The following is a 14,722-nucleotide window of genomic DNA, read 5'->3' on the forward strand; positions in this document are numbered from 1 at the left end:
TTGTTTACAAACACTAAATGACTAACAATAATAACTTATAAACACAATTAATTTTTATTAATCATACAAATTACAGTAGTTTTGGTGAAAAATCAGGAGATTCCTATTAAAAGATGAGGGGGGGGGGGGGGGGGGGGTTCAAAATGAAACATGTGATCACATGTAAAAAATAATTTGGTATGTTGGCTAGTTAATTAGTTGAAGAAGTTGGTCGAGTGTTTACCTTTTCGTAGAAAACTCCTTTAAGTCTGTAGGATTAGAAAATCATAAGTAAAACATAGGAAATATAAAACATTAGGTATATTTAGTTTAATCACATGACTAATTTTGATTAAGATGGAAATAAATTATCCCCCACCCCACTAAATATAATGTCTATAGATAAAATAATCAAATTTAATTAATATAAAACATTTAATGGATTGCAGAATAAAATTCAAAAACATTTACTAATAATACTAATTTTGATGAATTTAAAGCCTAACTGATATAAAAAAAACTACATAAGAATTTAATAAAAAAAAGTTAATTCTAAATTCTAATTTTATGACAAATGATTAGCTGAAACTAAAAGTCTAATGAGTAATGAATCAAGTCATACAAAAGCTCTTATAAATAATAAATATAAATATTCTTTTTTTTTTTTACATTTTTTTAGTTTTTTAAAAAGTAAATACCTATGCAATTGATTTTTAAAATGTAGAGGGTATTTTTTTTAAAAATACATTAATATGGCAATAAAGTTAAAATACCTATGTAAAATCATTACATTGTATGAGTAAAGTTTAAGATTAAATATTATTTTCAAAGTTGCCATTTCAAAATATATTTTTCTGCATTTTCATAAATATACAAGTTTCAGAATATGGCTTACTAGCTGTACCACTAGCCACGAAACAGCTGCTAGCCTACGGCTGCACCCTGGCAGCTGGCTGTTGAATCAGTGCCGCCGGTTCAGGTCAAGAAGAGGCGATGCCCAGGAAAAATCCGCCGGTAAAGCCGCCGGCAACGTAAATATTTTTGGAGGCGAAATCCTGATTTTTGTCAATCTTTAACTTAGTAGAAAATTATGATTTTTCATTCTAAGAAAAACTATTTGATACTTATTGAAACAAGACGCATGGATGAGGCATCAGAAATAAGTTACTGTTAGTTCCTAATCCCCTTGTTGTATAGACTAAAATCATTGTTGGAAAAGTTTGGACACTGCCAGTTGGTATTTTTAAAAAGTCTACAAAGTCATCGAATATGGGAGCCTGTTTAAAACTTTGGGGACTAGTAAAACTGTCCTCAATTTCCCCCCTTATAATGTATTTTTAAATATTTCATTAGAGCAAAAACTATTTTGCCTTTATGTTTTGGCTAGTTATAAATAATCATTATTGGCACAGAGTGTTGTAACAAATTTTAAAGATTGATTCCTGAAACTTTTCAAGTCCTGACTTTGACTTGATGTGCAGTTTCTTCTTGAGTTTATCCGCCATTGTGCTCGAGTCATTTGTCATCTTGTCCCAGTTAACCTACAAGTTTAGTATCAACACACTTTGAAGTAGACGTTTCATGAATAGGGTTCCAAAGTGAACGTTTTTATATGGTTCCTAAAGGGAGCTTTCTAATAAAAGTATAAGAGTTTTAAAATGACATAATTGTCAGTCTTTTGGTATATAGTCCTAGTTGACCTAAAAGTTTAGTATCAACACTTTAAAGTAGACGTTTAAAGAATTAGATTCCAAAGTGGACGTTTTTATATCATGGATAGTTCCTAAAGGGAGCTTTCTGTTGAGAGAATTTGGTATGATTATCAGTCCTTTCAAGTTTCAAAGAATATCACTGGACTAATTAACACATAATCAAACTTTGATAGCCTAAATTACAGCTAAAATTTACCATATTCTATAAATAACGAAAACTATCAATGCTTATAATGATATATGTGGATATATTGATATAGGAAAAGTTTCGTTTGCTAATAAAATTATGGACCTTATTTATTGGTCAGTTAGTTAATCCAGTCGGAGGGAATGGGATAATACAGCTGCGAGTATTTCTTAATCAGAGACCCTGAAAATCTGGTACAACATCCAAGTATCTATATATTAATTAAACAGTCCTACCTTAATATATCCCTTGTGATGTGCGATCTGTAGAATGAGCAGGGTTCCGCCGATGGCGGTCGCCGCCATTTTACCAAGTTTCATGGTTGTGTAACCGGCTAGCCATCCGGCCACGCCGCCGACCGCCATTTGTTTTGGGGCAGGAGCCTAAAAGATCAAAACAAATAAATTTCAATTTGAAAATAATCTATTTTGGTTTGTATGTATATGGGACAATCCTTTAAAATCAGAGCTTTAATTAACAAGATTATTTTTTCCAACAGTAGGTATTTTTTAAAAATGTTGTATTTACAAAATCTTAGCTGTACAACTCCCAATGACCCTTGCTTGAAAATAAACACCAAAAAATCATCTAAAACCTTTACCTTAGAAAGATCTTTAAGAACACGTTCAACAACACCGTTCCCCTCGTCCGTGATGTCGGACAAGTCAAAATCCTTCAAATCCCTGAATACAAACAATATACTTATTAACATTACAATGCAAGAATTTGTTATTTTCATGTAAGAAATTCCTTTTGGTATTTATTGCAAAATTTGTAAGAAAATCTTATGACTATTTGCCTGTGAGCTAGTTTTCAAAATGTCTTGGATTTCATTAAATGGAGATTCATTTAGCCCAATTAAAGTTATTTCTTTTTTGTAAAAACCCATTTTTAAGTAGGTAAAGTTTTTCTCTTTTTGAAAGAAGTTCTATGGACAAGAGACGAGCATCTTGAAAACTATTATCTTGAAAATAAACTATTTCGTCTTAAAAATCCATAAAAATAAAACCAATTTCTGAAAATTTAAACAGGGATATAACCTTGGAAGATAAATTGACATATACCACAAATTATCAAAAACAAAATTCTCCTTACTGTAGACAATAAAAGGTGGAAAAGTTTGAATGGTTAAATCTTATTTGTTCTTAAGTATAGTTTCCTGATCAATGCGACAGCATCTTCTTTAGCAGAGCTTGTGCTAGCACCACCACCTTCAGCCATTTTTATTCTTGTTGGGCGATTTTTTAAATTCTGAAATCAACTGATTTATCAATCAATCAATAAACAATTATTGTTTTTCATTTGTTAAATCACATTTTTATAATCTTATACATACATACAAAAGATTGAGGGATATTTGTAAACGTAATGCCAAAAGAACATTCTTTTTGAAAATAACATTGAACTTATGACTACTAAAAGTGTGTTTTTTTATGAAGAAGAAAGATTTAAAAGAAACTTCTACTTTTTTGGGCAAAAAAATTAAAGAAACCTAATCTATTCATATTTTTGTGTTAAAAAAAGCGCTTAAACTATAAAAAATATGACTTAACAACGAATAATAAGGACTAAAATGAGACAAATGCTATCCACTGTATCAGATTCATATCAGACTTTTTATACATATATTTATATAAACTCTTCTTATATTATTAGCACCATTTTTGTATGTAGAAAATACATAATGTTTTATAACTATAAAGCTAGGATGTGGGGATAGGTTAAAGAAAGATAAAAATGACTTCATCTTCAATTCTAAGTAAGAGCTAACTATCTTCCAATGACCTATCACTGTACCCAAACTTTTAAGGCACAGAACTTTTGAATATATCTGAATGTATATTTTTAAGATGTCTTTATAAGCTGAAAGATTTTTGAAATCTTTTTTTAAAGATTTTTTTTAAACGAAAAAAAATTACTTTATTAAACTCTATGTATAGGTACCTATTGTAATTTTATTTACAACATAAAAATAAAATATTTCATATAACAAAATATATAACTAAACAAAACTCTAACAAAGACAACATCATGTCGGCATACAACCTATTCAATCTCGACAAGTACTTGGTCCTCGTCGACTGTATCGCCAACCTTGATGTGGACCGCCTTGACGACACCGGTCACGCCGCTGGCCAGGCTGTTCTGCATTTTCATGGCCTCGACGACGCAGCACTCCTGGCCCTCGCCAACCTTATCGCCGACCTCGACGCCGACATTCTTGACGACGCCAGGCATGGGAGAGAGAATTGTACGGCTGGTGTCAATTGGAACCTAAAAAATATTGCATTCCAATTTTTGAAACACTTATTTTTAAAAGCGAAGCTATTAAAGGACACATTAATATAAGATTTTGCTTTAAAAATATCAAAAGTGCTACCCTTGTTCATCAAAATGTAGGCTTACCTTTACTGGCATGTGGTGCTTCAGTTTGGCAGCCTCGGCGGGGATAACGGCAAGATCCATGGCGGTGCCGTGATAACGGATCTTCAGTGTACCATCCGCCTTACGGTCCTTCAGCTGAACCACAACTCGATCGCCGTTAACGGTTGTGTCAATAACCGAATCGGCCAATGAGAAATTATCAACAACCTCTTGAGTGCTGCCGTTAACTGATATTCTATAGGAACCGTTACGTTTAACGATTGTCAGAGGGAAAGATTCTCCCTTAATTGTGACCTCTAACTCCCAGCTTGTAGGAGCAGAGCGGTTTTTCAGTGTGTTATCATTTAAACGTGTGCATGCTCTTTGTGACTCTTTAACAAAGCAAACAGCGGCTAGGCTGACTAATTCCTCTTTTTCCCTGGCGTTCAGCTGTTTGCCCTTGAAGCCGTCAGGATAGGTTTGTGGCAGGTAGGACGTTGTAAATTCTCCAGAATTAAAGACGGGTTCTGTAAGCACGTCACGAAGCAGAGGAATATTATGTGTGACGCCGCGAATAACATAGTGGTCCAGCGCGTTGACAGAGGTAGCGATGGCGTCCTCGCGAGATCCTGCGTAGCAGGTCAGCTTACAGATCATGGGGTCGTAGAACATGCTGATCTCTGAGCCCTCCTCGATGCCGGAGTCGCAGCGAACACCCGCAATTCCCTTGGGCTCCTCGTACTTGTACAGGCGGCCGATAGAGGGCATGCCAAAGTTTTTGAATGGGTCCTCAGCGTACACACGGTTCTCAAGGGCCCAGCCACGAATTCCTAAAACAACAAATGAAATGTTATTGGTGCAGCCACTTTTTGACGTTCTTACATTTGAGAGCAAAAACAACCTTGATTATATGCAGGTTTTTTGGGGTGAAAAATTAATAAATCAAACAAAAGAACCTTATTAAGCTTAAGTTTTGTATATTAATTTCAATAAATACTCCTTATATCCATTTATGCGTCAATTTTAAACTAAATTTACTAAAAGATAATTTTAAAATGCACATAGGTAAATCCTTATTATTATTCATCTTGTCTCCCTTATGGATGGAAATAAAACTGACCAATATCATTCTGTGTGAGTTTAAGGGGATGTCCAGCGGCCACTCTGATCATCTGATGGACAAGATCTACACCAGTGATACATTCGGTGATTGGGTGCTCCACCTACAAATTTAACTCGTTAAAAGGATTGTTTGACTGATTTTTTGATTTCCTAAATTTTCAACAAAAAAAGTGGTAAATTCTAAACATAGGAAAATATTCTTTTATTTTAGTAAACTATAATGACTTAATATAAAATATATAAACCTGAAGCCTTGTATTCATCTCCAGGAAATAAAACTTCTTCTGTGAGTCACAGAGGAACTCGACAGTTCCAGCAGAATCGTAGCCGATGGCCTTTGCCAACTGTACAGCCTGCTCGCCCATAGCAGCTCTAGTATCAGGATCCAAGAACGGGCTGGGGGCCTCCTCAATAACCTTTTGATTTCTTCTTTGAATAGAACATTCACGTTCGTTAAGATGAATAGCGTTGCCGTGTTTGTCGCCTAGCACTTGGATTTCAATATGACGTGGCATGTCGACAAACTTCTCGACAATCATACGATCGTCACCGAAGCTGCTTTTTGCCTCCTCTGAGCACAGCCTAAACGCCATAGCGGCCTCTTCGTCGTTCCAGGCAATTCTCATACCTTTACCACCACCACCAGCGGAAGCTTTCACCATCACAGGATAGCCAATATCACGACTTAGTTGAACACAATGATCGGCGTTTTCAACAACGCCGTCGTAACCGGGAATGCCGTTAACGCCGGCAGCTGTGGCCAATCGTTTACTGGCCAATTTATCACCCATTTCTGAAATAGCTTTGCTGTGTGGTCCGATAAACTTTACGCCAGCCTTTTCTAACTCGGCGACAAAGGTTGTATTTTCTGATAAAAATCCGTAGCCCGGATGAACCGCCTGGGCGCCGGTTTGCTCCACCGCCTTTAAAATCTTCTCCATAACAAGGTAGCTCTGACTGGCGGGAGCGGGACCAATATTAATCGCCTCATCCGCCATTTTAACAAACAGTCCCATGCTGTCCGCAACACTGTGCACCGCCACTGTTTTAATACCCATTTTGCGACAGGTGCGGATAACGCGACAAGCTATTTCACCGCGGTTGGCTATCAATACTTTGTCGAAAGTTTTCTCGTTGGGGTCGATTTGTTCAGCTGTGTAAATTTCCTCCCATGCTTCTGATTTGTAAGGATTGGCGACAGAATATTTGGCAGAAGCAAGGCTGATATTTCTGCTCTGGACAGCAGTGGCAGGAAAGCGTCTGGCTGCAGCGCCATGCTGCAGGGATCTGAAATAAGACAAACATTTAAAAAAAAAAAACATAAATAAACAAAGGAAAATATTTATCAGTTATTCTGCGTTATATCTAAATGAAGAAAATTCCAAAATCTTGATCTCAATTAAATCTGTAGTTTATAGACCAAAGTAGCTACACAAAAAAAAGTAAAGAGATATACATAATTTTACATATATTAACCATAGGATAAGTGTAAAATAGAGTTAAAATACTTGCAAATTAAGTGATATACTATATAACCGTAACTACCTTAATTAAATTAACCTTATATTTAGATAAACAGAGATAAAAATTTTACTAGTTTAACAAAAGTTTTCTTTAAACTGATTCAAAAGTGTTGAATCATTAAATTAAAGCTTTTCTGATCTAATTGAAATTACTAATTGCGTCATTTCTTAAAATCTAGAAAGATTTAATCTTAAAATAAAATTGATTTGAGAAAAAAATATTCTCTAAAAAATCCAATTATTTCAAATCATTAACTAAAATCAAGTTTTACTAATATTTTAGTAAAATATCTAAAAAATTACCTTAAAATATTTATATTATGCAGCGGAGCCATTTTTTCTTTCAAAAATCAACTTTCATGTGTTTTTTGAGCATCCACTAGTTTTTCTGCTAATTCAAGATATTAAAAATCAAAACAAGTTTTCACTAGATATGAAAGGACAATTTTTACCTCGAAAATAGTTCCCTTAAAAAAATATGTATTTTTGAATGTGTATTATTTATAAATTTAGATTTTTATTTGCATTTTGTAAAATATTAGGTCATTTTTTAGTTTAAATTATAGTAAAATTCCATTTCATAGGAAAAACTAAAACAATTTTTAAAAAAAGGAAAATGGGAAAGTGAGACAGGTGTATATTTGTCCCTTTAAAAGTACATAAGAAAAAGGTATACAACTTTTGATTTATTAAAATTTTAATTTAAAAAAATAACGTGTAATTATGTAAAATATACATGTTTAAACACAAAATGTAATGTAAGAATACTAAAACTGAAAGTATGTTTGCCTGATTGTCCTAATAATAAATCGTGAAAATAAAATATAAAAAAGATATGGATAAAGTTGTATTTCTGTTTTTGTAAAAAAGACGACATTTAAAAATTGGAGAGCGCGAATACCGCGGAATATTATTTACATTTGTCAACATGCGTGCAACAATTGTAAAATTCGCACGAAAATATTTTATTACATAGATTTATTGTTTAAAGTTATCTATGCCTTCGCCCTTAATATCTGCGGGCTCTGTATTTGAGGGGACAAAAAAAAACGTACTTGATCAGTGATTATCATGATCTTAAATTAAATAACGCCTATATCTTTTTTTGATATAAGATTATTGAAAATTATATAATACAAATATACTGTTTGAAGAAGTATTGATATTTTTGAGTCCTTTCATAGTGAATTTTGTAAATTTTGAGAAATCCTATCTTGACTTAATCAATATTGCTTGAAATGCGCGCGTGAGCCTTGACGCGACAGTCATTTTTTGTAGTTATTAAAATTTAATAATTCTTATTTTCAGAAGATTTGTCTACACAGGCCAAGCTTATTTTGTTCGCTTTACGTCACTAAGAAGAGGAAAACTTAAAAATGGGCAAGAAACGAAAAAATGCTCCTGAGTTACCTGAAAATTTGGATAACCAAGGGAGGGAGAGGACATTGTTTATTACACTAGTCCCCAAAGTTTTATAATATTGTTTTCTTTTTCGTTTGCTTGACAACTTGGGGAATTTTATTGAAGTTTAACGGTTTCCACACGTTTCAACCACTAATAAATTGTAATCTACAGAATGGGTAATTTTGTGTATAATCATAGCTAGGGGATCTAGGTCAATTTATCGGCCCAATGTCCTATCACTTTAGATCCACGGGATAACCTAAAAAGCAAAAATAAGGAATCAGAGGCAGAGAAATTGGCTCTTATGGCCAGAATTTTAGAATTGGAGACCACAAACAAAGATTTAGAGCAAGAAATCCGCCAGTTAAAAGAAAATTGTACATGTCCGAAAGATACTGCCGGTAACTTCAGAATTGTTCCTTTGTTGGCCATGAGAAAAATATTTGAATTCCTATCTTTTGATGATTTGAAAGAATTGAGATGTGTTTCTTCTTGGTTCTTCACAACTGTTTCAGATGAATTCAAATCAGGGATCATGTTACTTATAGAATTAGCAAATACCACGTGTTACTAAGGGGGGGGGAAGTTTGTACACTTATAGGAAATGAAATTCAGTACCAAAGTTTGGGAGGGTACTGTGGGCTTGTTTTTAAAGTTATCAACCTAATTCTTTTTGTAGGCTCTCTTATATGACTGGATGTACACGTATTTCTTTGAAAATTGAATTTCGGCACTTTCCTTCTAGGGGCTTGTGGAGCAATAGACCCCCAAAACACTAAAAATATAAGTTCTGAACTTATTTTTAAAGATATCAACCTGATTTTTTTTAAAATACTTTTTTTAACATAACCGAATCAACGAACCATTACAGATTTCATTTTGGGACTTTCCTTCTAGGGGCTTGAGGAGCAATAGACCCCTCAAAACACTAAAAATATGAGTTCTGACCTTATTTTTAAAGATATCAACCTGATTTTTTTTTATAATACTTTTTTAACATAACCGAATCAACGAACCATTACAGATTTCATTTTGGGACTTTCCTTCTATGGGCTTGTGGAGCAATAGACCCCCCAAAACACTAAAAATATGAGTTCTGACCTTATTTTTAAAGATATCAACCTGATTTTTTTTAATAATACTTTTTTAACATAACCGAATCAACGAACCATTACAGATTTCATTTTGGGACTTTCCTTCTAGGGGCTTGTGAGCAATAGACCCCCCAAAACACTAAAAATATGAGTTCTGACCTTATTTTTAAAGATATCAACCTGATTTTTTTTATAATACTTTTTTAACATAACCGAATTAACAAACCATTACAGATTTCATTTTGGAACTTTCCTTCTAGGGCTTGTGGAGCAATAGACCCCCAAAAACACTAAAAATATGAGTTCTGACCTTATTTTTAAAGATATCAATCTGATTTTTTTATAATACTTTTTTAACATAACTGAATCAACGAACCATTACAGATTTCATTTTCGGACTTTCCTTCTAGGGTGTAGTGGAGCAAAAGACCCCTAAAACACTAAAAATATGAGTTCTGACCTTATTTTTAAAGATATCAACCTGATTTTTTTAACACTTTTTTAACATAACCGGTTTGGTAACTTTTACAGATTTCATTTGGGACTTTCCTATAGAAGCTAGTGGGGCAAAAGACATGCTGTATTTGTTGCAATTGAAAAACCAATCAATAACTAATAGTTTTCTTTTTTTACACTGAATACTTAAATTTTTTCAATTATGTAGATAGTTTTTGACTTTTTTTAATTTTTTAAAATTTGTTAGGATACATCATCATTTTTAGTCTTTGTACAGTATTTCTATACCAAGTATTATGAAACCTTAATCTAGTCGTCTTAATGTAATTTTTTTTCAGAATACTACATAATATTTGAATATGACTGTGAATTGATTCAAGCGCATTTTCATTGGACCCTAGAAGGAAATCAAAATCTGTAATGATTAGGTACCTAGTTCATTTATGTGGAAAAATTTCACATTAAAAAAATATTTTTAATGTTTTGGGGATCTTTTGCTTCACTAGCTTCTAGAAGGAAAGTCCCAAAATTAAATCTGTAAAAGTTACCTAGTTCAGTTATGTTAAAAAAGCAGGGTGGCCACAATGTACGGATGTACGGAAATGTACGGATTTTTAAAAAAGTGCTAAAAAATGTACGGATTGTACGGATTTTTCATTTTGGTGTACGGAATTTCCGAGCATGGTGTTATAATTAGTGTATTATCTTTAAAAATTAAGTAAAATGTATCATTTTTTGGGATCATGGAAAGAAAACGAAGTTTCCGGTTTCGTCGTTTTTTCACAGTAGCCTTTCTCCTATTTCTAGCCCCTGCGGGGGGCTCTAGCCCTGCGGGGCATATTTTCTAACCCTGCGGGGCAATCATTGACATTTAATTAACCTAACCTAAAATAACCCTTCAAAAGCTGCTGTGAAAATTACGATGAAACCGGCAACTTCGTTTTCTTTCCATGATCCATTTTTTGTTCTGTATCATTATAATATTTGTAAGTTACATTTAGATTTTACGGGAACCAGTTTGGACAAGAATGGTGTACCAGAAGTTGAATTATTCAAACTATTCAAGATTTGTCTTCAAAGTTTCTATTCAATTGTTAACTTAACTAAACATTAGTATGTAACAATACCCTTTTCAGGATATAAATTAGTTCAAGTTTTTTTTTTATCTGCTTATCTGCTGTATTTGTCCCCATTATGAAACAGCAAAATACCCCCCCCCCCTAAAAGTTTATTTTACCCGTGATGTAACTGTAATTCTAGTCTTGCCCTTTGACATTGTGTAAATTGCTAGGTACCAGTAACCAAAGTATTAAGATGTTTCATTATTTTTAATCAACGGGAGTATTTTTTTGATAATCATTCATGGGGATGTAGATGAAATTATTGTCTGATGTCTTATCCCTTAAATTCCCTGATATTATTAAGGAAATATCAACCAAGGATCTAAAGGGAAAGACAATGGCAAATAAACTTAAGATCATTCCCAAAATACCCCTATGAACTCTCACACTGTAAAATTATCCTATTATTTTTTTTATTTATTTCAGAGAAAATGAGATCTTGATCAGTACATAGTATGAAACCAATTTTACTAAATAATATATTTACTACATAGTAGAAAAATGTACGGAAATGTACGGAAAAATGTACGGATTTTTTTTTTAGCATGCACGGAAATGTACGGATTTTTTTAAAAACCTTGTGGCCACCCTGATAAAAGTGTTTTTAAAAAATCAGGTTGATATCTTTAAAAATAAGGTCAGAACTCATATGTTTAGTGTTTTGGGGGGTCTTTTGCTCCACTAGTCCCTAGAAGTAAAGTCCCAAATGAAATCTGTAATGGTTCATTAAGTCAGTTGTTAAAAAAGTTTTCTTTAAAAAATCAGGTTGACATCTTTAGAAATAAGCTCAGAACTCCTATTTTTAGTGTTTTTTTGGAGTCTTTTGCTCCACTAGCTCTAGAAGGAAAGTCCCAAAATGAAATCTGTATTGTTTCGTAGATTTGGTTATGTTAAAAAAGTATTATAAAAAAATCGGGTTAATATCTTTAAAAATAAGCTCAGAACTCATATTTTTAGTGTTTTTTTGGAGTCTCTTGCTCCACTAGCCCCTAGAAGGAAAGTCCCAAAATGAAATCCGTAATGGTTTCTTAGTTCGGTTATGTTAAAAAAGTATTATTTTTAAAAAAACAGTTTGATATATTATTTAAAAATAAGCTCAGAACTCATATTTTTAGTGTTTTTTGGGGTCTTTTGCTCCACAAGCCCCTAGAAAGAGAGTCCTAAAATGAAATCTGTGATAGTTCGTATATTTTGGGGGTCTTGCTCCACAAGCCCCTAGAAGGAAAGTACCAAAATGAAATCCGTAATGGTTTCTTCAATCGGTTATGTTGAAAAAGTATTATTTTTAAAAAATCAGGTAGATATCTTTAAAAATAAGCACAGAACTCATATTTTTAGTGTTTTTTGGGGTCTTTTTCTCCACAAGGCCCTAGAAGGAAAGTCCCAAACTGAAATCTGTAGTGGTTCGTTGATTCGGTTATGTTAAAAAAGTATTATTGAAAAAAATCAGGTTGATATCTTTAAAAATAAGGTCAGAACTCATATTTTTAGTGTTTTGGGGGGGTCTATTGCTCCACAAGCCCCTAGAAGGAAAGTCCCAAAATGAAATCTGTAATGGTTCGTTGATTCGGTTATGTTAAAAAAGTATTATTAAAAAAAAATCATGTTGATATATTTAAAAATAAGCTCAGAACTCATATTTTTAGTGTTTTGGGGGGTCTATTGCTCCACAAGCCCCTAGAAGGAAAGTCCCAAAATGAAATCTGTAATGGTTCGTTGATTCGGTTATGTTAAAAAAGTATTATAAAAAAAATCAGGTTGATATCTTTAAAAATAAGTTCAGAACTCATATTTTTAGTGTTTTGGGGGGTCTATTGCTCCACAAGCCCCTAGAAGGAAAGTCCCAAAATGAAATCCGTAATGGTTTCTTCAATCGGTTATGTTGAAAAAGTATTATTTTTAAAAAATCAGGTAGATATCTTTAAAAATAAGCACAAAACTCATATTTTTAGTGTTTTTTGGGGTCTTTTGCTCCACAAGGCCCTAGAAGGAAAGTCCCAAAATGAAATCTGTAATGGTTCGTTGATTCGGTTATGTTAAAAAAGTATTATTAAAAAAAATCAGGTTGATATCTTTAAAAATAAGGTCAGAACTCATATTATTAGTGTTTTGGGGGGTCTATTGCTCCACTAGGCCCTAGAAGGAAAGTCCCAAAATAAAATCTGTAATGGTTCGTTGATTCGGTTATGTTAAAAAAGTATTATTAAAAAAAATCAGGTTGATATCTTTAAAAATAAGTTCAGAACTCATATTTTTAGTGTTTTGGGGGGTCTATTGCTCCACAAGCCCCTAGAAGGAAAGTACCGAAATTCAATTTTCAAAGAAATACGTGTACATCCAGTCATATAAGAGAGCCTACAAAAAGAATTAGGTTGATAACTTTAAAAACAAGCCCACAGTACCCTCCCAAACTTTGGTACTGAATTTCATTTCCTATAAGTGTACAAACTTCCCCCCCCCTTGACTAAGCAATATCCCCCCTTCATTTTCTAAAGATATTAGTTTTTTTAATCTAAATTATTGAGATTAATTCTTTAAGTAGCTTATTATTTATTAGTAAATTACCTCGTATGGGCGATATTCTCCTCAGATTTAAGTGATCATCTAGAGAAGGCAGAGCATCATCATCGATCAATTGGATGCGATACTCTAACACCCAAGGATATTAAGTTACATCTATCAGACAACCAACCCTTTGATTGCACGACCTTTGTCTGAGAAGTCCTAGCTGTGCATGGTAGTGAGTTGCGCCTGTTCATGGGCCAAGGCATTCCCCCTACTCTTACTATTTATGTCGCGCCCTTGACATATCAGCAGTAGGAACCATTTTTAACGTCTTTAGTTATGACGCTGTGTCGGCCTGAGATTCGAACTTATCACCTCCCCGGCGACGAGCGGATGCGCTACGTGTTGAGCCACGGTCGCGGGTTATTTATTAGTAAAAGTATTCATTACATTCTAATGCTAAAAATCAGTGTTGCGGTTCCGGATCCGCAAGGATCCGCATTTTTTGAGTCCAAGGATCCGGATCCTGGGGTATAAATTTATGGAAAAATCTACCTAAATTTATATAAAATAGTCACTTACAAATTTTGAAATATCTGGTAACTTTGTTAAGATCAGCTGATTCACTCCCACACTCTTCTCTCTCACATTGACATCGAGATTAAAGAATAAAATTTTTTTGAAAAATTTGGTGATTTTATTTTATTGTCAAGGATCCGGATCCGCACTGACCAAATTTGGAGGATCCTGATCCGCCAATCAATGCGGATCCGCAACACTGCTAAAAATATTTTTAAAGGGGGGAGGCGGATGTGCCACTTTTTGAAACCAAAACTAAAAGTCAAAGGAACTCAACTAAAAAAAGAGTTACAGGTCTGAGATTTTGCATGGCAGTTGCTTTATAGGGTTACAATATGGAACAGTGAAGAAACGGCGGCGGATCCGCCGAAAACCGCCGAGAAATTGCAAAAAAAAATTCGGCGGGAAACGGCGGTTTTCGGCGGTTGCGCCGCCGTTTCTTCACAGTTCCATATTGTACCTCTATAAAGCAACTGCCATGCAAAATCTCAGACCTGTAACTCTTTTTTTAGTTGAGTTCCTTTGTTGACTTTTAGTTTTGGTTTCAAAAAGTGGCACATCCGCCTCCCCCCTTTTTACATATGATATTGTGTTGCACAAATTGTAAAATGCATTACATGTTACTAAAGACCAAGCGCTCAGTCTAATAGTAACATGATCTCCAAATCAGTGTTTG

The 14,722-nt window shown here is 33.8% G+C and overlaps 2 protein-coding genes across 3 annotated transcripts; both read right to left on the bottom strand.

The window, feature by feature from the left end:
• Window positions 1-35: 35 nt before the first annotated feature.
• Window positions 36-3,557, bottom strand: LOC145317756 (FUN14 domain-containing protein 1A-like). Of its 2 annotated transcripts, none has more exons than XM_080159003.1 (5): window positions 3,037-3,557; window positions 2,480-2,560; window positions 2,115-2,261; window positions 1,420-1,505; window positions 36-1,032 (listed from the first exon to the last, which is right to left on the bottom strand). In XM_080159003.1, exons 1-5 carry the CDS (start codon window positions 3,097-3,099, stop codon window positions 960-962), a joined length of 450 nt encoding a protein of 149 aa, XP_080015129.1. In that variant the 5' UTR covers window positions 3,100-3,557; the 3' UTR covers window positions 36-959. The 2 variants fall into 2 exon arrangements, with proteins under 2 accessions (XP_080015129.1, XP_080015128.1); XM_080159002.1 differs by having other exon boundaries at window positions 708-1,032; window positions 1,420-1,520; window positions 3,037-3,549.
• Window positions 3,558-3,842: 285 nt separating this feature from the next.
• LOC145317751 (propionyl-CoA carboxylase alpha chain, mitochondrial-like) lies at window positions 3,843-7,330 on the bottom strand. Its single transcript, XM_080158987.1, has 5 exons — window positions 7,191-7,330; window positions 5,610-6,651; window positions 5,363-5,465; window positions 4,285-5,072; window positions 3,843-4,152 (listed from the first exon to the last, which is right to left on the bottom strand). Exons 1-5 carry the CDS (start codon window positions 7,220-7,222, stop codon window positions 3,925-3,927), a joined length of 2,193 nt encoding a protein of 730 aa, XP_080015113.1. The 5' UTR covers window positions 7,223-7,330; the 3' UTR covers window positions 3,843-3,924.
• Between the last annotated feature and the right edge of the window lie 7,392 nt (window positions 7,331-14,722).

Source organism: Acartia tonsa, chromosome 4 (assembly GCF_053477335.1).
Source record: "Acartia tonsa isolate MP-2025a chromosome 4, ASM5347733v1, whole genome shotgun sequence".
In the NCBI taxonomy this organism is placed as follows: domain Eukaryota; kingdom Metazoa; phylum Arthropoda; class Copepoda; order Calanoida; family Acartiidae; genus Acartia; species Acartia tonsa.